Raw genomic sequence first — 23,174 nt, 5'->3', positions numbered from 1 at the left:
AATATTAATAATAACAGATACAATAATAACTAGGTCCCACTCCGACTGGTCCTACGAGAAACCAGTGCTTGCAAAACATTACGTACTGAATATGCCCAAACCGGCATTGGGGGAATGGATAAGCTATCTTGGCTGCATGTCTGAATGATGCAAATTTGCGACAATAGGCATCAAGGGGTTAAAATTATTCCTCCTTTGTTTGTATACCAATAAAAATGCTGTGTATTCGTTAAGGCTTCAAAAGCAGTTTGTTAAGCACTAATGTTCACAATTTCATGTGACTCTGACATGCAAAGATTTTTTTAAAAAGCTGTCATCTCTTCACATCAACTGAGAAGTGAAAATGTGCATTTGTGTTGCTGTGTTCCAGTGGGGAGAGTGGGTCTGGAAAAACAGAGGCTACCAAACTCGTCCTTCGCTACCTAGCAGCAATACATCACAAAGCTAATCTTGCGCAGGAGGTACCCACTCACATACCTACATTTGGATATTTAGTAGTACACACAAACCATATTTTTCTGTTTTGAAAGATGAGTAATGCCTCTGTGTATTTTTTCCCTTGTCCGGTGGCTTTCCTCGGGTGCAGATTGAGGTAGTGGGGTTTCCTGCATGACTTGTGCTTTACATTTTCATCTTCACATATGACCATAAGAATAGCAGGTTGCTGTGTTTTGCTGTGGTGTGGGAAAATACTCTTTGGAAATACTGTTTTTTTCTTGTAACTTTTTTTAAATGATGAACCTAAAATGGGCATTAAATTCTGTTATTTGACTAAACCTGATACTGAAGCAGATGCTGCTTTGCATTTTATTTGTTTTTGACATGTTGGTGCAGTAAAACAATGTGTAAAACCTGACATGCTTTACAGAAAAACAGACAACCGGGAATATATATGGTTAAAATTAATATTTATTCTTCACGATACAAGTATTATAAGATCACAATCCCCTTGTCCGAACAGAGTCCAATCTTTTCCCCTTGAGGCCGATCACATAAGAGCCTGATGAAATCAAAGGTGAATAACAAATCACTGCACTCTAAAATGTCACTGCATCTCCAATAGCCTACATACCATCACACTTTACATCGGGTTTCACAGTAATTAGGTCAAGGCTGATTATTATCTGAAGCTGATCTAAATAAGGAAGTGAAATGAAACAAATCCCCCAAAAATTAACAAAATAGAAAAGTTAGTCCGCTCTCACACAATGCATCCATGTCTTCTAGTGTACGGGCCCTGCAAGGCTGAGCGGACTAACTGAACGAAACAAAACCTACAAACAAAAACCCTAAAACAGGACAGCAGGAGACAGTTTAACCCCTATGAACCGTCACTGCAAAACACAAACAATAAAAACGCAGTTTATTAATTATATGAATAATAAAACAGGTCCAAGCTGAATAAAAACCCCATTTAATAAACAGCTTTTTAAAACCACATACCTGCTACACCGGCATCTCGGTCGCAGCAGGAGCTCCCTCACCCCATAAAACAGTGGTCACACTGCAATATTCAAAAAAAAAACACAACTATTTAAAAAGGCACATCTTAAGATTTGTTAAGAAACTACCTCTAAAAGATAGAATAACAGGCATCTTACCACAAGTTACCGGTGATGCCTCGTGTCAGTCAGGCCTCTAACAGAAAATCATCTGCATCTGCCTACTCACCTGACATACTTTATCACTGCCTGCACCAATCAGAGGCAGACAGCGGAGGACCACCAAGTGCCACTGGTTGCAAATGCTGTAGACCAGTCTGCTTTGAACAGTGGTGCTAAAATTGTTGCTATATGACATATTTTCAGTGCATTTGTCACACACCTGATAAAGGTTGCTGATTTACTGTGTGTTTGAATCACTGGTAGATACTCGAGGCAGCTCCTCTGCTGGAATCTTTTGGAAATGCCAAAACTGTGCGGAATGATAATTCCAGTCGCTTCGGGAAATACATAGAGGTCTTTCTGGAGGAGTGAGTATGAAACAAGTGCACAGTTCTCATCTGAATCTGTGTCCTCCTTGATTTAATTCTAATCTTCTGTTTCCTCGTTTATTCAGTGGTGTGATCAGTGGTGCCATAACCTCTCAGTATCTACTGGAAAAGTCCCGTATTGTCTTTCAGGTGAGACATGAAGAGAACATGTTGACAACTTCTTTATGTTTTACTGCAAGCGTTGAGGTAAATGCACATTTCCACTTCAGGCCAAAGATGAGAGGAACTATCACATCTTCTACGAGATGCTGGCAGGTCTTCCTTCACAGCAGAAGCAGGCTTTCTATCTACAAGAAGCTGAAACTTACTATTACCTCAACCAGGTAGGAGACAGTGAAGTGTTCAGCGTAATATCAGACTTTTGGGCATTTTCAGGATGGTTATGAAGAGGCTCAGATCAATATACAGAATCTTTCTCTCTCTTCTCACAGGGAGGGAATTGTGGGATAACAGGAAAGAGTGATTCAGAGGACTTCCTACGTCTTCGTGCTGCCATGGAAATCCTTCATTTCACCCCAGATGACCAGTCGGCCATCTTTAGAGTTCTCTCTTCCATACTGCACCTGGGCAACGTCTACTTTCAGAGACATGAGGTAATATTTCCGAAACGATCTTCTTCATCTTTTCATCATTATTTTTTTACTTTGCTTGTAATTTGTCTTGGAAAATACTTGCGCATTTGCACTTTATCTGAAGATTTATTTTCCTTGAATGTTAACCAGACACACTTTAGCTAATGACCAAGTACAGATATCCTCATACATATTTCATGGACTGTAAATATCTAAATTTTTAAAGCTTTTTACTGTAGTTTTGTTTGGTCAATTTATTGTTATTTTACCTGTTTTGTGTAATTACAGATAATAGTGAAATCACAGGAAAAAATTGTGAATTTGTATGTTGACTGCAAAAAGCCAAAACTGTACATTGTACATTGAAAATGCTCTTTTGCAATGTTTGACTGTAAAATTACAGTTATACCATATTTAAATTAGCACAGCTGTCATTATTTTACAAATATCTGCTTTTATTTGCTAGAAATTTTGAAAAGTGGTAAAAAGAAAAAGTGTTATTTTACATCGTGTATTTAAGAAAATATTTTATTAAATTACAGATAATATCTGGTAAAACAAAAAGATGTAATTTACATGTTGACTGTAAAAATGCACTAATAATAATAATAATAATAATAATAATAATAATAATAATAATAATAATAATAATAATAATAATAATAATAATAAAATCAGGACAAAACTGTTAATAATGTCCACATAAACCTTTATTTTTTCAAATACATTTTTTTACATTTTGTGACCACAAAATGACAAAATTTTGCTGTATTTAAACCATTTAAAAATAACAATATTTTTCAGATGTTTGCTATTATTTTCACAGTTTTTGAGGGTTATAAGGTTCTCTAATTTTTGTAACATTTTTTTCATGACATATTTTCACTATTTTCCCCATTTTTATATATTTTTTCTGATTTACAGTGTGTAAATACTGGTAGTGCATTGTTGTCAGAAAAACACAAATCAGGCATTACCTAAACTTCACTAGGACAATAAAGAGAAACATAATGGGAACAAGGAGAACAATGTATTGTTTTTCTATTATATGTAGAGTAACTTTTTGCTTTTCTCTGTCCTGCTGCCCTATAGGCTGATGGCCAGGAGGTGGCGTCAGTGGTAAGCGCTCAGGAGATCAGAGTGGTGGCAGAGCTGCTGCAGATCTCCCCAGAGGGACTACAGAAAGCCATCACCTACAAAGTTACAGTCAGTATTAAAACCTACAGTCTGTGTCCTTCCTGGACTTGGTGGTTGGTTATTTTATCAGTTATTCTCATTACATTTACTATTGAGTCTGACAGGCAGATAAAGTTTCTAAATGCCCGAGTCTCTGTTTTGCTCATACATGTGTGGTTATATTAAAGGCTTTGTGTTGCCCTCGGTGTTGCTTACGCACACATACAAAGGAAACGTGTGTTGATCCCACACACAGAGTGGAAGAAAGAGAGACAAGAAAGATGCAAACTGCTGTCACTGATCTACTTTCATGGCATGTCTTGTTCTTCTGAGCTCCTTTGACAGAGATTTCTATACATCAGGGGTTTGAGGGTCATCTCATCTTTTATAAGAAATCATTCACGTAACTTAAATTTTTCCTAGATCATCATACTGCAGGAGAGAGTGTCATTAAATTACCTGTTTAAGGCTCATTTACTGATAGCTTCAGTCTTTCGGTTGCATAGATTTTTTTTTTTATTTTGTGTTGGAAGTATTTTTCATGATTTTGATCGATTTTTAATGAAAATCTTCAGTGTTTTTTTCTCAGATGAGAACTGTCTTTTCTTTTTATCCAGAATCATTGTTTTCTGCTTCTATTTCAAATCATTTAACACAATTTGGACCAGAAAAAGTCATATGAAAGTTCTGAAAAATGAGGTAAAAAAAACAGGAAGAATGCATTAATTATATAATAAGGTTCCCTGTACCCTTTAAAAACAATATAGACTTGAACTATAAAGTGCTGCAAACTGTAATTTGATTCTCTAATTTTCACCGTGATTTTTCTATTTCTTACATTTAATTAAGTGTCCAAGTTTTTCAAATGTTTTCTTTTTAAATCAAACTGAAGATAATAAAGCCAAAGCTGGTCAGTATAGTGAAGTATAAATACTTTAATGCTTCTTTATTCAATGGCCACTGTTCAGATTTAGATTTCAGTCTGCATCAAGTGTCTAACCTCTGACCTCCCACTATGCTCTCCATCATTCATTCATTCATTCATTCATTGGGCTTTGAAAGACACATCTCAGATCAGATGTTGTGATTCTGGATTCTGTTTTTATCTGGTAACAGAATCACTTCATAATCCAATTAGAACAGTTTATATCAACAAACATGTTCTGTAACTACAGACGGAATTAACTATGTGGATATATCAGTGACACTCTGCACGCACACACACACACACACACACACACATATACTCCGGCACACATCTCATACAGTACACAGATAAAAATAGACACACAGCTTTTACACACTTACTATTGAGCCATGTTATGTCACACAATCAGAGAGAGGCTTCTGGGAGTGAAAGCATCTCTTGATTCATTTTGTTTGCAGTCAGTGGAGAGTAAATGTCTTTATGAATAGCCACACTCAGCCTGCAGCTTGAGGGACTTTTCTGTTACAATTTTCTTGTTGGGACTTTTTATGCTTCCACGCGAAACAAAATAGGAATCCTTCTTTTTTTTCCCCAAAGACCAACAACAACAACAAAAATCTTATTTATGTGGGAATTTAAAGTTGAGGGCTGCACAGTCGCTGGGTGTTTAACACTGTTACCTTGCAGCTAGAAGATCCCCGGTTCCATCCCTGCCTGGGCCAGGGATCTTTCTGCATGGAGTTTGCATGTTCTCCCTGTGCATGCGTGGGTTTCCTCCGGGTTCTCCAGCTTCTTCCCACAGTCCAAGAGCATGTTGAGGTTAATTGGTGACTCTAAATTGTCCGTAGGTGTGAACGTGAGTGTGATTGTTTGTAGCCCTGTGATAGACTGGTGCTCTGTCCAATTTATCCCCTGCCTTCGCCCGAAGTCAGCTGGAATAGACTCCAGCACCTCTGCAACCTTAATGAGGATTAAGCAGTGTAAAGATAATGGATGGATGGATGGATGAATTCTAAGTTGAGTAGAATGTCCAGATTTCTATATGTTTTGTTCTCTGTCACAAAAACAAAAGGAGGAATATATGAAATCTTCTAAAGTCCTTCAAGGTGCTGCCTGGCAAAAATCTTACATTAAATTCAAAATATAGGACAAGTTCTAATAAATTATTTCAGATCTCTATTTGAACACAGTAATCAGTCAGACCAGTAAAAGGGGGAAATACTTTTTTTGTAGATGCCTCACTACCAACATATTTTACTCATTTGAATCAGGCAGACTTTGATGGAGATTTTGAAAGAGTTCATTGTCAAGAGGGTGACTGAAGGACTTCCATAGGATTGTCTGCATCTTCCTTTGCATCTTCTTCTGTTATCCTCCTTAAACACCAGTACAGTAGCTATGATGCACATTAATGTCATCTGTGAATCCAGGGCATGTCCAGGAAGCTATGTATGAATTTCCGTGCTGATATTGATGTGTCTTAAAACCAAAAACACCCCAAAAAAATATTCATCTTTTTATCCCAGTGGCATAAAAAACATGCTCCAGTTATCTGTTCGTTGTATTTCCGTCGTTATTTGATTCACAAACATAGTGGAAATCCTGGAAAACAAACAAAATATTCAGTTCAGCAAGGGTCATTTTCCTCTTAAAATCCGCTTTTCGATCCATATTCTGTCATGTATCAGTGTCTGATTGAGCAAAGTCTTGCTTTTCTGTCCAGTTTAAGTGGTGACTCGACTCACCGTTGCCGTCTTGTGATGCTTCTGACAAGGAGTGAGGGTGATGAGAGAGACAACGGAAGGCTGAAGAATACATTAAAAATACATCTGATCATGAGGCGCTTTATATCCCCCACATACACTCTTATACACTATGCAGGAGCCTTTTGTATAATTGAATGTCTAATTCCATGCCTATGTAACAGGAGAGGAGTCGACCGTATACCCACTCATTTCCTCTGGATGGATGAGGCAAGGCAACACATTAGTGTGTATAAGTCATTCAGACTGGAGAAGATCTCAAGTCTCAAAGCTCTTCTTTATCGGATCAGCCCTCATGTCGCAGACACGTGAATGAATAAGAGAGTAGGAGGAGGAGCTGGAAGGAAGCAAAGTGTCTAATGTTGGTGAAGTGAATGAGGATAGATGGTGATAAAAATAGGAAATAAGTGAGCAGATGGTGGGAAAAGGAGAAAGGGTGCTGGAATACGTATGAAGTAAAACTGAGCCCTGCAGTCATATTGCCTCATCTGTCTATAGAGGAAGACTTTAATTTGTCTGAAAAATTTTTGGGACTGTAACTGAATATGTAACATTGAGCTTTGCCTGCAGCAGCCTATGGAATCTAACATACGCTGTACCTGAGCTCAGGTGTCAGTTTGCAAAGATAAGCTGAAGGTTGTCTCAAGGATGCACAAATATTGCTGATCCTTCGACATGAGCGTACAAATCAGGATGTGAACTCCTGTACCATTTTAGTGCAACTACTGTATACTGTAACTGTTCACCAAAAGTAAGAAAAAAGGGGATGGAAAGTTTGTAAGTATTGTGGATAATGTACGATTTTGACCCAGTGGCAGCAAAAGATGTGAGAGAGTTAGAGTGATCCATCCTGATGTTTTGTGGCAGTTTTCCAGTTTTTGTCAAAGTATGTTAAGCAATACCCAAAGTGAAGCAACAATATGGTAAAAGGAAGTTTGTGATCATATTTTACTTTAATGTTCATCCTCCGGTAATCACAAAGGCCTGTACAAAATTTTATGTAATTTTTTTTGTTATTTCAGTCTGGATCACAATGGTTGATTGACTGAACATCCATCCATCCATTATCTATACACCGCTTAATCCTCATTAGGGTTGTGGGGTGGCTGGCGCCTATCCCATCTGACTCATGGAGAAACCAGGGGACACCCTGAACAGGTCACCAGTCTATCACAGGGCTGCATATTTTTTATTTATTTATTTATTTAATTCTTTATTTTACCAGGTAAGCACAGTTGAGAACAATTTCTCATTTACAATGATGACCTGGCAAGAGGCCCCAGCAGGAAGAAAGCTAACAAATAAGAAAGTACATATACAAAAAATATATAATACATATATGTATATACACATATACAAATACATATAGAGACAAACAATCACACTTGCATTCATACCCACGGAATTTAGATTTAGAGTTACCAATTAACCTAAGCATGTTTTTGGAAGCTGGAGTACCCAGAGAAAACCCACACATGCACAGGGAGAACATGCAAACTCCATGCAGAAAGATCCCGAGAAGGCCGAGATGTGAACTTCAAATCTTCTAGCTGCAAGGCCGAAGTGCTAACTACCAAGCCACTGTGGAGCCTATTAATTCCTATTAATAATAATATGAACAAACCACTGAGAGTTACGTTTGTTCTCCTGTTTTGTTTTACAGCGTTGAAAAAGTAATTTTTTCTGATCTTGGAGTTAAAGTGAGAGACATTTATAATATTGCAATGCCAGGCTGCATACAGTGATGGCAAGAACAGCATGCATGCAGATTATTAAAGTAAATTAGTGATGAATCGCTCTCATGCATGAATCATACATCAATAATAGCCTGATTTTATGCAGGATCCCCAAAGGTGAAGATCCAGAAAAATAGAAATCACAAATTCATGTGTCTATCAACTAATCTGCCTTAGGAAAAACCTGTGTGGACTGGCTCATTGACACAGTTTACTGGGATGCTTGAATAGAACAGAATCAAGTAATAATATCTGTAGTAAGAAAGGCCAGACATTCCACTCTAATAGATTCAACAAAACTAAAAGGAGAGGAAGGGGGCTGTCACCTGAGTTCAGGAAGCACACAGCTGCATGTGTGGAAAAGGCTTTAAATATTTAAATTTGAACATTATGCTTTAAACTAAGAAGCACAATGAAATGAGATTTGAGTAGCTGTACATTATCGAGTAGATGCCAATATACATGACTGCTAAGTCACTCCTGTTATCTCTACAGGAGACGATGAGGGACAAAATCTACACCCCTCTGACTGTAGAAAGTGCTGTTGATGCCAGGTAAGAGACAACTACATGAAGGTAAGATTTTTCTGTTGATGCCAGGTGAGAGACAACTACAAGAAAGTAAGATCTTTTGCTCCAGATGCATTTCTGAAAGGAGATTTTTAGTGAATTAAAAAAATTAGAGATAAAATAGAAATTTCCCCACATCTGTTTCTAATAAAACACATAAATCCTGAGGTCTTGATGCTCTGTTTGTCTAATAAGTTCTGGCTAACAACTATACTTACGTACATCATGTTAAACTTATAACAGAAATACGTAAATCTGGCCTTGACCAACATGTCAGTTCCTGGAATATCAGTCTCTCTTTCTCCTTCTGATATCCAATATTTCTGTCCATCCTTTGCACAAAAATCTTTGTTCTCCAGAGATGCTGTTGCCAAGATCCTGTATTCGCTGCTCTTCCATTGGTTAACAGAAAGGATCAACGCTCAGGTGTACCCTCACCAACACACCCTCTCCATCTCTATCCTGGACATTTACGGATTTGAGGTACGCAAGTTGGCTCAGGTGTTTGTCATCCTATTAGATTCCTTCCAATTTTCTTTCTTTATTTAAAAGTCACATAAGGTTAACTTTTTGGGGCAGATGCAGAAACTGATTTTCAGAAAGTAATTTTTTTTTACTATTGATATATTGGCTGCTGTACTTTATGTTATAATAAAAAGGGAAAATGATGGACTCATTGTTTATTAACTTTCCAATTTTCTAAACTAGTGTAAGATATACAAGTTTATAATTCATGTTTTGGTAGTAATTCATACAGGTAATTTACTAAGAATGTGAATATTTACAGATTTAAATATTGTTACAGTGTTTACATATTTGTATTTACACATTAAGCATTTAGATAATTTTATATTACGTTGCACATTACAAATTTATGTTTAAGAAGTTATGTTCGTCTCTTTAAGCAAATTAAATTCACAGTTACCTCAGTCTAAGCCTTTCATGATTCTGATTGGTGATGGTGGTCACATGAGAGGCAGAATGAGGAAGTTGTTCAGAAGCTGAATAGTAAAGGTGTGGTGCTAAAGTTATTCATCGCCATCGTGCTGTTTCTCTTTAGAAAAGTGATCCAACCACCACACATTAACATTACACTAGTTAGCAAACATATCTTTAAGGCACCGCTTGACTCTGAACTACCGTCTGCTCAGCTGTGATGCGTTCTCTGCTACATGCACTTCAGACAGTGCTGATATGCAGGCATCTTTTTCTGTATTGTGTTTTCTAGAAAGCAAAATTTTGAAAATGGCGTCTAACAGATTGCATATAAGCCAACATCACTACATATATGACAGGCCAGTATCGGTTTCTGATATGTTGGTTGAGCCTTAAACATATTTCAAATAGTCACAGAAAAGACAGTAATATTTTACAAATGTGCCACAGAAGAAACTAGAAAAGCGCAGTACTCCACCAAGGTTGCTCAGTTGACGTATCATTTCCGACGGATGAAATCTTTAATAAAAAATGACCTTGCACTGAGCGCAGGCATGTGTTATGCATGTGCATGGGCATGTAAATTACTCTTATAAAGGTCTGTTGATCAGTTCATCACTTTTGGCAAGCCTTTGTTTTGCTAGTGTTAAAATAACCGTTCTCGCCATGCTTTTATTTTGAAGGCATATTTTTAAACGTTTTACAGGCTTTTATTTTGTCACCATTCCAGTGGCACAGGAAGTGTTTATCTAAGAAGCAGTTTCTTGACGTGACGAAGACGCTGCCGAAAAATCCGAAAATTCCCATAAAGATGAAAGCAAATGGTTACGCTGTTGCAATCTAGCAAAGGATGTGTATAAACTTATAAAAACCTAGCTGCTATGGGGACAAGCTCTTACAGTGAAGAAATGAGTGAAGGACAGAAAGGTGAATTTGTGTTCAAAATAAGGCTGACGGCTGAATGTAAATAAAGACTTAGTGAAACATCAGGAGCTTCACCATTGTCTGACTGGGGTTTGCTACATTGCATGACCTAAATATGTAGCCAGGGGCAGGAATTAATGGAACTCAGAAACCCCCACAGTTTAATCATTTGTTCCTTGTATGATTTCCAACTGATAAATCACAGTCAATTTGTAGTAGGATCGTAATCATGTGATCATTAGCAGGTAGCTGACACAGTGTTCACATCATGGTTACAGCAATGCCGTGCCGGCAGCTATATCTGACCTACCCTGAAAATTTCATCTGAAGCCGTTTGTCCGTTTTTGAGTAATGTTTCACACAGACAGACAGACAGACAGACAGACAGACAGATGGATTCACAGATTCACAGACAAACATACATAGATCGTCACATAACTCCGCATTTCCTTGGCGGAGTAATTAACAAAAATTAACCTAACAAACTCAACAAATAGCTGGCAAGCCGCTGAGTCCAACACTGTGTTATTTATGTGCAGACGTACACCGATGTCTGTCACGTTGAGGCCCAACAATTGGACATCAGAAATAATAACAGACTCATTTATAAAGTGCAATTAGCATTTTCATGAGAACAACATTGCTATTGCAAATGCAGCATCACTAGGCTTTTCTTCAGGCATTTTTGGCTGCAGCACTGTAGAGTTTTGTCTCAACCGTTCTTCCAATAGAAATACATTCTTATGCTGCATATCATCCATATCAGTCTTAAATTCAAGGACTAGTGCTAGTGCCACACTTAAACTGCAAAGACAAACCTCTAACAGAATTCTAGTTATTAAGATTATGAAGATTAAGACTATTAAGATTTATTAGAATAACTTTGGGGGTGACAATGAACGACACTCACCACACAGGATGGCAGAAAGAGCATCTTATTACCCATCTGTAACTTTTTTGTTTCTTGTGTTACTCCTGAACAGTCACTCTTTAGACATGCAGATGAGACACAAAGAATCACCGTGTGTGTGTGTGTGTGTGTGTGTGTGTGTGTGTGTGTGTGTGTGTGTGTGTGTGTGTGTGTGTGCGTGTGTGTGTGTGTGCGTGCGTGCGTGCGTGTATGACGGGCAACAGGATCTGGCCTTCAACAGCTTTGAGCAGCTTTGCATTAATTATGCAAACGAGTACCTGCAATTCTTCTTCAACAGGATCGTGTTCAGAGAAGAACAGGTGAGTCCACGTCAAACCTGCAGGCAGACGCTGCTACACACTTCACATCAGGAATGCAGACACAAGATACACTTAAATGGAGGGCTGCAATGCATATCACACTGTGCTGGATGTGATCCCCATACAGGAGGAGTACAGCAGGGAACAGATCCCGTGGCAGGACATCACATTTAGTGACAACCAGCCGTGCATTGACCTCATTGCCGCTAAGCCTCATGGGATATTGAGGATTCTGGATGACCAGAGCTGTTTCCCTCAAGTGAGGAAGGACACAGAGTCTGAGCACATGTGCACATCTGGTTCAAGCACTGTACTGGTCACTTAGAATCTGATCTTTTGTTGCCAGGCAACAGACCACACTTTCCTCCAAAAGTGTCACTATCACCATAGCAACAGCCCACTCTATGAGAAGCCAAAGATGCCTGTTCCAGAGTTTACTCTCAAGCACTTTGCTGGTCGAGTCACCTACCAGGTACTCAGCTCCTCACTAACTCATCAGTGGCTTTCTATTGGCCAGTTAGTTACGAAAATGTATCTGATTGGTTGAAATCCGTTAAATCATTGATAACATTTTTCGGAACAGAAAATATGCACCAACAACTTTTGAAAACAGACATTTCTGGTGGCAGAGAATGAATCCTAAAGAATTAGATGATCATATTTTCTCATTGCTCCACTCTGAAGTTGACATTTATGGTTTTCAGTGAATTGTTTCAAGAACTACAGGACTAACTGCTAATGATGTTTGGTGCAGATGTTCCTCAGGTTGAATTATAAACATTTCTGTTATGGTTAAAGATTTAATCTGGTAAAATTAAAGTGTTTCACATAGTTAACATGTCCCTATGGTGTTTTCTTCATATGCTGGAGTCAATAACAATAAACAAAATAAACAATCAATACCATGGCTGAGCAGTTAAACCTGCAATGTTCTGATGACCATATCAAAAACATAACAAACCTAACTAGCCAATCTTGTCACTTTCCAGAGAAGTTTTACAGTGCTTGAGGTGTAGGTAAGCTGGTGTGCTCTAGTTGCAGTGAATTGGAGAGGATGTGTGGAGAGACAGGCATGAACTTCAGAGATTCACAAAGATTCTAGATGAAGCAACAGGGTAAAGTTACATCTAAGCCATTTTAAGACCGAAAGGAATTCATTTCCCCAAAAAATCTTGCACTTTTTATGAGCAGAGATGAATTTTTAGGGGTGTAATCAATGATCCACGAGGAACTTTGAATTGTCTTCTATCACAAAATCAGTATTTTCAATTTGTCCATCTCTGGTTTTGACCCATTTGTAAATGTTGACATGGCAAACTAAGATGTGAGCACAGTAAACAGATCATCCAATAATGTCTTATATCACTGATGCAGGTTTACAAGTTCCTTGATAAGAACTACGATCAGGTCCGACAGGATGTCCTGGACCTGTTCATTCAGAGCAAGAACAAGGTGAGAGGAGAAGAACTGATCGACGTAGCAGCCGCAGTGAAATACCTGAATGTTGTGTGTGAACATGTTGTGTGCATTTATGTGTGTCCAGATGGTGTCAAACCTCTTCCTGGTTCATGCAGAGGACATGGGTCAGCAGAGAGGAGGTCATAGGAGGAAGAGCAGCACAGTCACCAGAAAATACCAGGCATCAACCGTCAGCAGCAAGTTCCAACAGTCGCTGCTAGAACTGGTGGAGAAGATGGAGAGGTGAAGCACAATTTCTATAAAAAAAATCATAATTTTGTGGCACTGAAATGAGCTGGCTTCTTTTATTTTTCCATTTCAGGTGCAACCCTTTCTTTGTTCGCTGTATTAAGCCAAATAATACGAAGGTAGATCTTCCAACATTCTGTGTTTCTGATCATTTAGATACATATCAATCAATATTTTTAAGCAACTATACATCTGTGCTTAGCAACCAGGTGTGTTTGAGGACGACCTGGTCAGCAGCCAGCTACGACACTCTGGTGTCCTGGAGACCATTAGGATCCGTAGGGAGGGATATCCAATCAGAATGCCATTCTTTGCCTTCCTGTTCAGGTAACATATGCACTCAGTGCTGGAAAGCTCTTGGCTGAATGAAAAAGGGTGTTAATGCATATAGAGGTGGTCAGAGACTTAAATTATACCTACCAAAGAGCACTGAAGCTGGTCTGGGGTTAGTGCTGACCTAAACTCTTGCAATTTGTACTGATTTGTCTTCAACTTTTCAACCAGCATCTTGCCTTTTTACAGTCAGCAGTTTGACATTAACAAGCAAATCTGAAAAGACAGAAAAAAACGCTGGTATTACAGAACAACAAACAAAAACATACTAATAATCATGTTTTTTCTAATGAGGCCTATTTTGAATTAAGTATCATGATACATTTATGTAGATATAGATAAAACTCCATGCATTCTTTCATCTATGTGAGCATGTGAATGTGTGTCATCCTCAGGTATAAGTCCTTGGTGGGGATACAGCAGCTCCCAGCAGCAACTGCCGAGAACTGTGTCATATTACTCAGCAAACTGTGTCCACTTCGTCCTGGAATTTTCCATGTTGGAGTCACAAAGGTGATTTTGTTCTTTAGCAATTAAAGAAAAATAAAGCAGTACAAGCTACACCTTGCTCTGTATCTCCAATCTGTGATGCTCTGCCTCTGTCTGTGACTAATTTTTGATCATTATTGTACATATGTGTGTCACTGGCAGCTGTTTCTAAAAGAGGACATCTACCAGTTGTTGGAGTGTAAACGAGAACGATCCCGTCAGCTTGCTGCTCTCACCTTGCAGCGTTACACTCGCATGTTCTTCGTCAGGAAACGCTACGTTGAGTTCCGAATGAGAATCATCAGATTTCAGGCGCATTGCAGAGGCTTCATTGTTAGGTGGGCTGTCACACAGAGATGCTTAAACCTCAGTAAACTTAATGGAACTTAAACCACCCATTTGCATTTTGGATGGAAAATATAGAAGAGTTCATACTTGGTAACACTGATGTTGTTAAGTGTACAGTCTGCATTTCCCTGCACACTTTAGTTTTGAGAATAAAAAGTGTTTTTAACCCTCCAAACAGTTTCAGTACATTTTATGCTAATGTCAGATTATTTAGTCACTGTGGGCTCATTTTTCACTGCAATATGAATCCTGAAACAATACTTCCATGAGTAGAAATAGAGAGAATTAAAATGTGTCAGTTTACCAAAGTAAGGATACCATAAATCTTAAAATTGTAAAACACAAAGTTGAATTTCCTTGATTATTAATTTTACAAAAATTTTTTAAAAAAAAAGAAAAAAGAAATTGTGTTTCATTTCAACATTTTCCGAAATGTCCATAGATATTTTATTACTTATAATTTTCATTTGTTTCCACACATGTATCCTGTAAAAACACAGCCGGCAGTTTATTCCAGTTTAGCTGAAATGTCCCAGATTTTTTTTTTTCACGATTGTTGGTTGCAGTTGAGGTGTTGAGGAGAAGATTTTTTTTTTAAACAGAATCTGTTTAGCATACATGATGTGACAAATTTTGAAATGAGACATGTAGAAAATGATTTTAGTGAAATATTTCAATGTTTAATTTTCCTGCTGTAATTCGCATCACACATGTTTTTTGCAAGGACCTTCAGAAAGTAAAAAATCAGAAAATTCCTTCTGTTTCTCTAGGTCTGATAAATAGTGTAATTTTGGCATTTTTTAAAAGAAAATACAACTTTTAAACCCATTATTTTTAAGGTTCAAAAGGTTAAAGTAATGATCTTTATGAAATCACTTTAAATAATTGAGGAGAAAACTCATAAATCTAACCTTGTGAATGCAGCAGAACTGTAGTTCTTTTACTAATAACATGAAGTTTGTCTCTATGTACCAAAGGTTTCTTGAGGATTGAGATCAACAAGCAACTTTTAATTCTCTTTGCATTGTCTAGGAAGCAGTATGTGAAAATGAGGGAGTGTCTGGTCCGGTTTCGCTCTCTTGTCCACATGTATGTCAACCGCAAACAGTACATCAAGGTATGTATGTGTCCTTTCAAACGGCTTCATTTTTTCTTTCATTTTTGGGGGAAATAAGAACACAATAAACTATGAAAATCTTTTTGCTCTGGATTGAAATAAAACCACTGAGCTTGTGATTTTGGTGATCTGTTTGCAGAGGAAGTTTGAAGCTCGAAGGCGAGTTGAAGAGGAGATAAGGAGGAGAGAGATGGTGAGATGAAAGTTTGGACAGACATTACACAGGACATGACCTCGAAACTTACCCATAAAAGCAGTAGATTGGCAGTCTGTCAAACTGAATGTGTTATCAGTGCAGGTTTCAAAGTAGCAACTCTATTAGGGCTGCCACAAACGACGCGTCGACGAATCGCCTGAGCACGATACGTCACCAAAAGCGGACGTGAGCGCGCAATGCAAAAGAAATCACCGTCCGAGTGGAGCGCGGAACACGCATGGACATCCGCGCTGTATCGTGCATATATAGTATATGCATATATTATATTTGCACAATACAGCGTGGATGTCCGCGCTGTATCGTAAACGCGGATGTCCACGCTGTATTGTGCAAATATAATATATGCATATACTATATATGCACGATACAGCGCGGATGTCCATGCGTGTTCCGCGCTCCACTCGGACGGTGATTTCTGTTGCATTGCGCGCTCACTTCCGCTTTTGATGACGTATCGTGCTCAGGCGATTCGTCGACGCGTCGTTTGTGGCAGCCCTAAACTCTATAATCACATTTCCTTTAAAATTTCTCTTTTCTCTACTTTTTTGTAGCTTTGAAAGGGAAATCTGTCTAAATTCACCATCACTTTGCAGACAAATTAGAAAAGAACATCTCTTTCAGGAGCTGACGAAGAGGGAGGTGGTTAATGTCACCCACTTGGTGATTCCTGCAGAACTGGGCGCTTTGCTGCAGACAGCAGGAGGTGTGTGGACATCTGTCTGTGTTCTCCATCAGTGTTCATCACATGGTGTACATACATTATTATTCATGAAGTGAATGTCTGAAAGCACCCTGTTCAGCCCTTTGAAGGTGTCTTATCTCATTACTGCTGACTGTCAAATCAAGAAATGATTTAAATAGTCTTGACAGAGTGGAACAGGAGAGGACATTTAATAAATAAGCAATGCAGACCTTAATGTTAAATCTGTGGATGTTCTCAGTCATCCAGGTCATGATAAGTCTCAAGCAAGCATAAGTTATGGCAACTGGACTAACCTCGTGTGAGTCGAAAACGTTTCACCTCTCATCCAAGAGGCTTCTTCAGTTCTGAAAGCCTGGTGGGGAGTACCAGATATTTATCCACCAGGAGGGTGATGGCTTCTTTTACCCCTCTCCGCTTTTGCCTCAGAGCCCAGCAACACTCTGAGGCAAAAGCTGGTCCATCCCAAGGACAAAATTCCAAGGGAGAAACAGAGCAATGTGGTGTACGCAGTGCAGTGCAATGAGGAATGCTCTGACCTGTACATTGGAGAGACTAAGCAGCCATTACACAAGCGCATGGCACAACACAGGAGGGCCACGACCACAGGCCAGGACTCAGCAGTCCACCTCCACCTCAAGGAGAAGGGGCACTCCTTTGATGACCACAAGGTGCGCATTCTAGCCAGAGAGGACAGATGGTTTGAGAGAGGGGTAAAAGAAGCCATTCATGTCAAACTAGAACGGCCATCTTTGAACAGAGGAGGGGGCCTCAGACACCACTTGTCTCCCACTTACAACGCCGTTCTTAGAGCCCTCCCAAGGAGGTGCAGCCATCTGTCCCACTTGCAGTCAGGTGACCCCCAACCACCCTCCTAGAGGGCTGGGAGGGGTAACGACCGCCCATCAAAGGCTAACGACTCACATTAACACCTAACGAGTCTGTTGGTTTCGGGTCTTTGTCCACTTGTTTTTGCCACCACCCTCCTGGTGGATAAATATCTGGTACTCCCCACCAGGCTTTCAGAACTGAAGAAGCCTCTTGGATGAGAGGTGAAACGTTTTCGACTCACACGAGGTTAGTCCAGTTGCCATAACTTATGCTTGCTTGAGACCTTAATGTTATTTCTAAAAAGGCTTTTGGTACTTGTGTCCCAGATATCGTGTCTGGACAGCTTTCACAGTGCCAACAGAAAGAATAGACATCCATATGCAATTTTTTTCTGTTGTAACACTGTTCTTTTCATCCTTCTGTCTTCAGTCAGGAGGGAGCTGCACTCAGACTGTCTGGCTCTGCTTCAGGCTCCTCACATCCAGGAAGAGGCTCAGCTCCCTCTGCCTCTGGACATTAATAACTACCCATTCTACCGCTATGTTCAGATCCACTTTAGGGTGAGATGTGCATCATCACACTTGCAATTTTATATCGAGCCTTGTGAGTGCAGATCAGTTTGAAACATATTATATAACATACTTTATATGTGTTTTCAAAGGCATCTTTTCCAGCTGTATGTGGTTCCTCAGATTTGTTCCCGTAGCAAAACATTGAGTCTTTTCTGTCCAGTTTCTACGTAGATTTATTTGCTAGGATATTGTAGATTCAAAAATAAATACTGCAGTTCTTTGGTCTATTGGCTCTAGGAACCAAAGTTTGGAATGCTGATGGCCCCTCTGGAGTCCCCTCTGACCCGGGTGGAGGAGGACCTGAAAGGGGAGGCTCTGGAGCTTTTCATCATGGTAGGCTGACCTTTTTTATAAACTGAATAATCCAATCTGCAATATTCTCCAGGCCCTGCTCTGCTGTATTTATAAGGATAGAACCTTCCAAAATCCTAAATTATGTCACTGTGGCAAAAGGCTAAATGTTATAATCCAGACATCCCTCTCTTCAGCAGCGTTTTCTAAGTTCTCCTGGGGGATCCCAAGGTGTTTCCAGGTCAGATGAAATATGTAATCCTTCCAGTAAGTTCTGGGTCTACCATACTCCCAGTTGTATGTGCCCAGAAAACCTCTAGAACCTCTCATCCTGAGTAATTTCAGAAATTGAAAGAGTCCAGCCCCTCTCTCGAATTGTGTCTCTGGAACCTGTACGATATGTTGGGGTGAAACTGCTCCACCTCCTGCACCAACCCCGTTTCCTTCCCCAACCAGATGTGATGTTCCATGTCTCTAAAATTAGGCTGTTATGCTAGAGATCAGTAGTGCCTAAGGTATTCTTTGCCAGCTGCCTGACTTATATTGCGCAAGATCCCAATGCCTATGACTGGCCTTGCCATGGGTCTGGACTCGGCCACCAGACGCTCATTGGTGAACTCTCTCCTCCCAGTTCCAACTTCAAAATGGGGTCTTGGGCTTCCAGTTTTGGGCAAGGTGCTGGTCATCTTTTCTGAGATCAACTGCCGTCTAACTACCCTCTAGATGCTCCACTCTACGTCAGACTTGACATGTTTGAGTCCAGCCCTAATCACATCCTGCAGCATTTTTAACAAATAGCCCCACGCAGCACATTTAATCTATGTACACAAAATTTGGTAGGCATATGTAGCACGTCAGGCTGAACAAAAAAAACCCTCTTGGAGCCATACCCTAAATCCAACAGAAAGTCCGCAATTTTGAATTGAGTGTCAGAATGTTAGTGATTTTGGTTATTTTCAGTGGTTAACTCCTCACAGGGGGTAGCTTGGAAAATTCCTCATTTGTCCTTAAATTTGGACAGTATAAAAATCAGGCCTTGATGAAAACTTGTCAAATCATCCGCATCAGTCAAACGGTGTGGCCCACAGTGGTCCCCTGAACTTTCATGCTTCGCCATGAAAGGGGCAGTGGTGGCGTAATGGTTAAGTCTCTGGACTACTGATCAGAAGGTCAGAAGTTCAAGCCCCGATGTGGCCACTGTTGGGCCCTTAACCCTTCCTGCTCCAGGGGCGCTGTACTGTGGCTGACCCATCGCTCCGACTCCCCCCAATTGGGAGATATGCGAAAATCAGAATTTCCCCTCGTGGGATTAATAAGGGATAGTATAGAACTATAGAAATATTTTTCCATTGGAGACCCTACAAGGGGCGGTTCACAGGACACACAAACCCTTCCACCAAGATAAGGTGGCAATGCAGAGGCAAGCAAGCCAGTAGAGATTGTCCTTGTTACTCCTGTTATACACCAAGGACCTGTTACGGAGGGACCTGGAGAACCCAGACGCAGACACAGATAGTGGCAGACAGGTGGTCAAAGGGAAAGAGGTTTTTATTTTAACAAAACAGGAACTAAACCAGTACAGAAAATGGATAACCGAACAGAGGGGAAACTAAACCAAATCTACACTAAATAAGTTACACTACTAAAACCAACACTAAGATTACAAAAATGGAAGGCTACAAAACTAAAGTGAATTAACAATACTAAGCTAAGAGGGGTACTCACAAGGTGGGGGAACTGACAACAGGGGGGAATACAGGCTTAGGGAATCCAGGGGCAAACTGAGACGAGACAGGAAAAACAGGCTGGAGACTGAAGCAGGGCTGGTGAGAATCCGGGAGGAGAACTGAGTCCATGTGGGAAAATCCAGGAGGGGGGAAATCAGAATCCAAAAAGTGGGGAAGCAGAGTCCATGTGGAAACTGAGTCTATGAAGGCATGTGGGTCGTTGTCGGAATCCGAGTCTGGAGGGAAGCAGGTATCCAGCAGTTTATGGTCCGACGGGGAATGAGTGACTGAGCAAGAATGGGGAAGAAGGGCAGGGGCTAGAGCAGGATCATAACAGGACCATCTCTAGTGGCTTGCTTGCCTCTGCTGCCCATCTGACTAGTTTTGCTGTCTTTGTTGTCGTAGCCTTTGTTTCTCTATGAAACAACTAATTCAACACATTAACAAAGAAAGAATAGAATAGAATACCCACTTTATTGTCAACCTGAACATACACTAGCTGGTGCACATTTTATATATATATATATATATATATATATATATATATATATATATATATATATATATATATATATATATATATATATATATATATATATATATAGACACACATATATATACACACACAGACACACACACACATACACACACATGCACACACGCACACACACACACACCTGTAAACATACACAGCCGCACATATTTATTTAACAGTGAAGATGTAGAATCAGTATTGCACATACATTGAAAAAAGTAGCAGCAGTTATGTTTTCACGGTGACTATGGGTGCCCCTGCCCAGAAGGATTATTGTGAGTTCAAGAGTCTGATGGCTTGGGGAATGAAACTGTTACAGAGCCTGGCTGTTCTGATGCTGCAGAACCTACTTCCAGAGGGGAGCAGGGAGAACAGTCCACGGTGGGGGTGTGTGGAGTCTTTGATGATGTTGCAGGCTCTGCTGAAACAGCGCTTGTGTGCAACATCCTGGATGGATGGAAGAGAGGTCCCGATGATCTTCTCTGCCGTCCTCACCACCCTCTGCAGCGACTTCCAATCTGAGGCCCTGGAGCTGCCAAACCAGATGGAGATGCAGCTGGTCAGCACGCGCTCTATGGTGCCTCTGTAGAAGGTGGTCAGGAAGGGAGGGGACAGCTGTGCTCTCTTCATCCGTCGCAGGAAGTGTAGATGTTGCTGAGACTGTTAGACCAGAGATGATGTGTGTAATGACCAGTCCAGACTGTCTGTAATGTGCACCCCCAGAAATTTGGTGCTGCTGACCACCTCCACAGATTTATTGTCAATGATGAGAGTAGAATGACTGGGCTGCTTCCTCCTGAAGTCGATGAGTAACTCTCTGGTCTTCTGGACATTCAGGAGCAGATTGTTCATGCCGCACCAGTCCACCAGCAGCTTCTCCTCCTCTCTGTAGGACAGATCGTTGTTGTCCCGAATGAGACCCACTACTGTTGTGTCATTCGCATACTTAATGATGTGGTTTGAGGGGGATGCAGAGCAGCAGTCATGCGTCAGCAGAGTTAACAGTAGTGGGCTCAGAACACATCCCTGTGGGGATCCGATGGAGACAGAGATGGAGCTGGAGATGGTGTTTCTCACTCTCACTGACTGTGGTCTGTTGGTGTGGAAGTCGAGCAGCCAGTTCCACATGGGGGTGCTGATACCCAGTGGACTCAGTTTGCTTACCAGCTCCTGGGGATGATCATATCAAATGCTGAACTGAAGTCAGCCAGCAGCATTTGCACGTAGGTGTTTTTGTCCTCCAGATGTGCCAGGCTCAGATGGAGAGCAGAGCAGATGACATCCTCTGTGGAGCGGTTCGACCGGCAAGCAAACTGACGGGTCAAGTCCAGGGGACAGTGTGGAGATGATGTGGTCCTTTACTAGCCTCTCAAAACACTTCATCATTATGGGTGTAAGTGCCACAGGGCGGTAGTAGCTGAGGCAGGTGATGGTGGATTTTTTGGGCACGGATATGATGTTGGTGGATTTAAAACAGGATGGAACAACTGCCTGCTCCAGCAAGGTGTTAAAGATGTCCGTAAGCACCTGTGCCAGCTGGTTGGCACATTCCCTGAGTACTCGTCCTGGAATATTGTCAGGGCCTGCTGCCTTGCATATATTCACTTTCCCCAGGGTCTTACAGACCGCAGTCACGTTGAGAGTCAGTGCTGTTTCATCAGGGAGGGGGCTGGATTTTGTTGCAGGATTGTTGGTGTTATTTCCAAAATGACAGAAGAAAGTTAGTTTAAACACAAGACAGTTGTGCGCCAAACAAAGAGGATGTGCACTCAATGGAGGACCTAGGATCCCTGACCCATCACTATACACACCAGTGAGCAGTGATTCCTAACACATCTCTGGGGGTCATCAGGTGGAAACCTCCCTTCAATGGTGTTTAGCCTATTTAGTCCCACAACACCTCAGGGAGGCTAGGCGGTGAACTCTGGCATCCCAGATTCACCCCCCCCAGTGCCAGTTGGCACTGCTCTTACACAATCCAAACAGCACTGCCACGTTCAACTGACCCAGGCCCATTTAGAAGATGCTCCAGGTAGTGACTAATGCTGATGCTACCAGTTAGCTAGTGCAAGATGCTGAATATCTAGTGCCAACTTCTAAAAAAAAAAAAAAAAGTTACAAGGAATCTATAATTATAAACTCTCCAACCCCTTCTAAATGCTAATGCTAGCCATGTCCAAAGCAAACGTACCACTGACAAAGAAACTATACAAGCCTGCTCACCAAACTTGCTTGTGCTACATGCTAATGCTAATCGCTAATTGCTAAAGTACAGCACCACTTCAGCCAAGCTCACCACCGACAGAGACTATGCAGACTTCATCTAGGATACAAGTACAAATTGCTAACTGCTCATTGCTAATGCTACCAATCCAAACAGCACTGCCATGTTCAACTGACCCAAGCCCATTTAGGAGATGCTCCAGGTAGTGACCAGTGCTGATGCTACCAGTTAGCTAGTGCAAGATGCTGAATACCTA

At 40.6% G+C, this 23,174-nt stretch overlaps 1 protein-coding gene and 1 long non-coding RNA gene across 2 annotated transcripts in view; one reads left to right on the top strand and one right to left on the bottom strand.

Moving 5' to 3' along the window:
- myo15aa (myosin XVAa) overlaps positions 1-23,174 on the top strand; it is a 105,687-nt gene that overhangs the window by 42,651 nt on the left and 39,862 nt on the right. Inside the window, exons 15-27 of the mRNA XM_055005323.1 lie at positions 11,955-12,086; positions 12,174-12,299; positions 13,202-13,279; positions 13,371-13,528; positions 13,608-13,653; positions 13,737-13,861; positions 14,263-14,380; positions 14,519-14,694; positions 15,737-15,821; positions 15,961-16,014; positions 16,660-16,741; positions 17,999-18,129; positions 18,379-18,474. Coding sequence (XP_054861298.1) covers positions 11,955-12,086; positions 12,174-12,299; positions 13,202-13,279; positions 13,371-13,528; positions 13,608-13,653; positions 13,737-13,861; positions 14,263-14,380; positions 14,519-14,694; positions 15,737-15,821; positions 15,961-16,014; positions 16,660-16,741; positions 17,999-18,129; positions 18,379-18,474 — 1,407 coding nt within the window. The remainder of the gene's footprint in view (positions 1-11,954; positions 12,087-12,173; positions 12,300-13,201; positions 13,280-13,370; positions 13,529-13,607; positions 13,654-13,736; positions 13,862-14,262; positions 14,381-14,518; positions 14,695-15,736; positions 15,822-15,960; positions 16,015-16,659; positions 16,742-17,998; positions 18,130-18,378; positions 18,475-23,174) is intronic.
- Positions 902-7,027, bottom strand: LOC129347611 (uncharacterized). Its single transcript, XR_008599799.1, has 3 exons — positions 5,350-7,027; positions 1,444-1,504; positions 902-1,334 (listed from the first exon to the last, which is right to left on the bottom strand). It is a non-coding gene; the product is annotated as an uncharacterized LOC129347611 (long non-coding RNA).

Source organism: Amphiprion ocellaris, chromosome 19, assembly GCF_022539595.1.
Source record: "Amphiprion ocellaris isolate individual 3 ecotype Okinawa chromosome 19, ASM2253959v1, whole genome shotgun sequence".
Taxonomy (NCBI): Eukaryota; Metazoa; Chordata; class Actinopteri; family Pomacentridae; genus Amphiprion; species Amphiprion ocellaris.
This window is presented reverse-complemented; position numbering and strand designations above follow the sequence as displayed.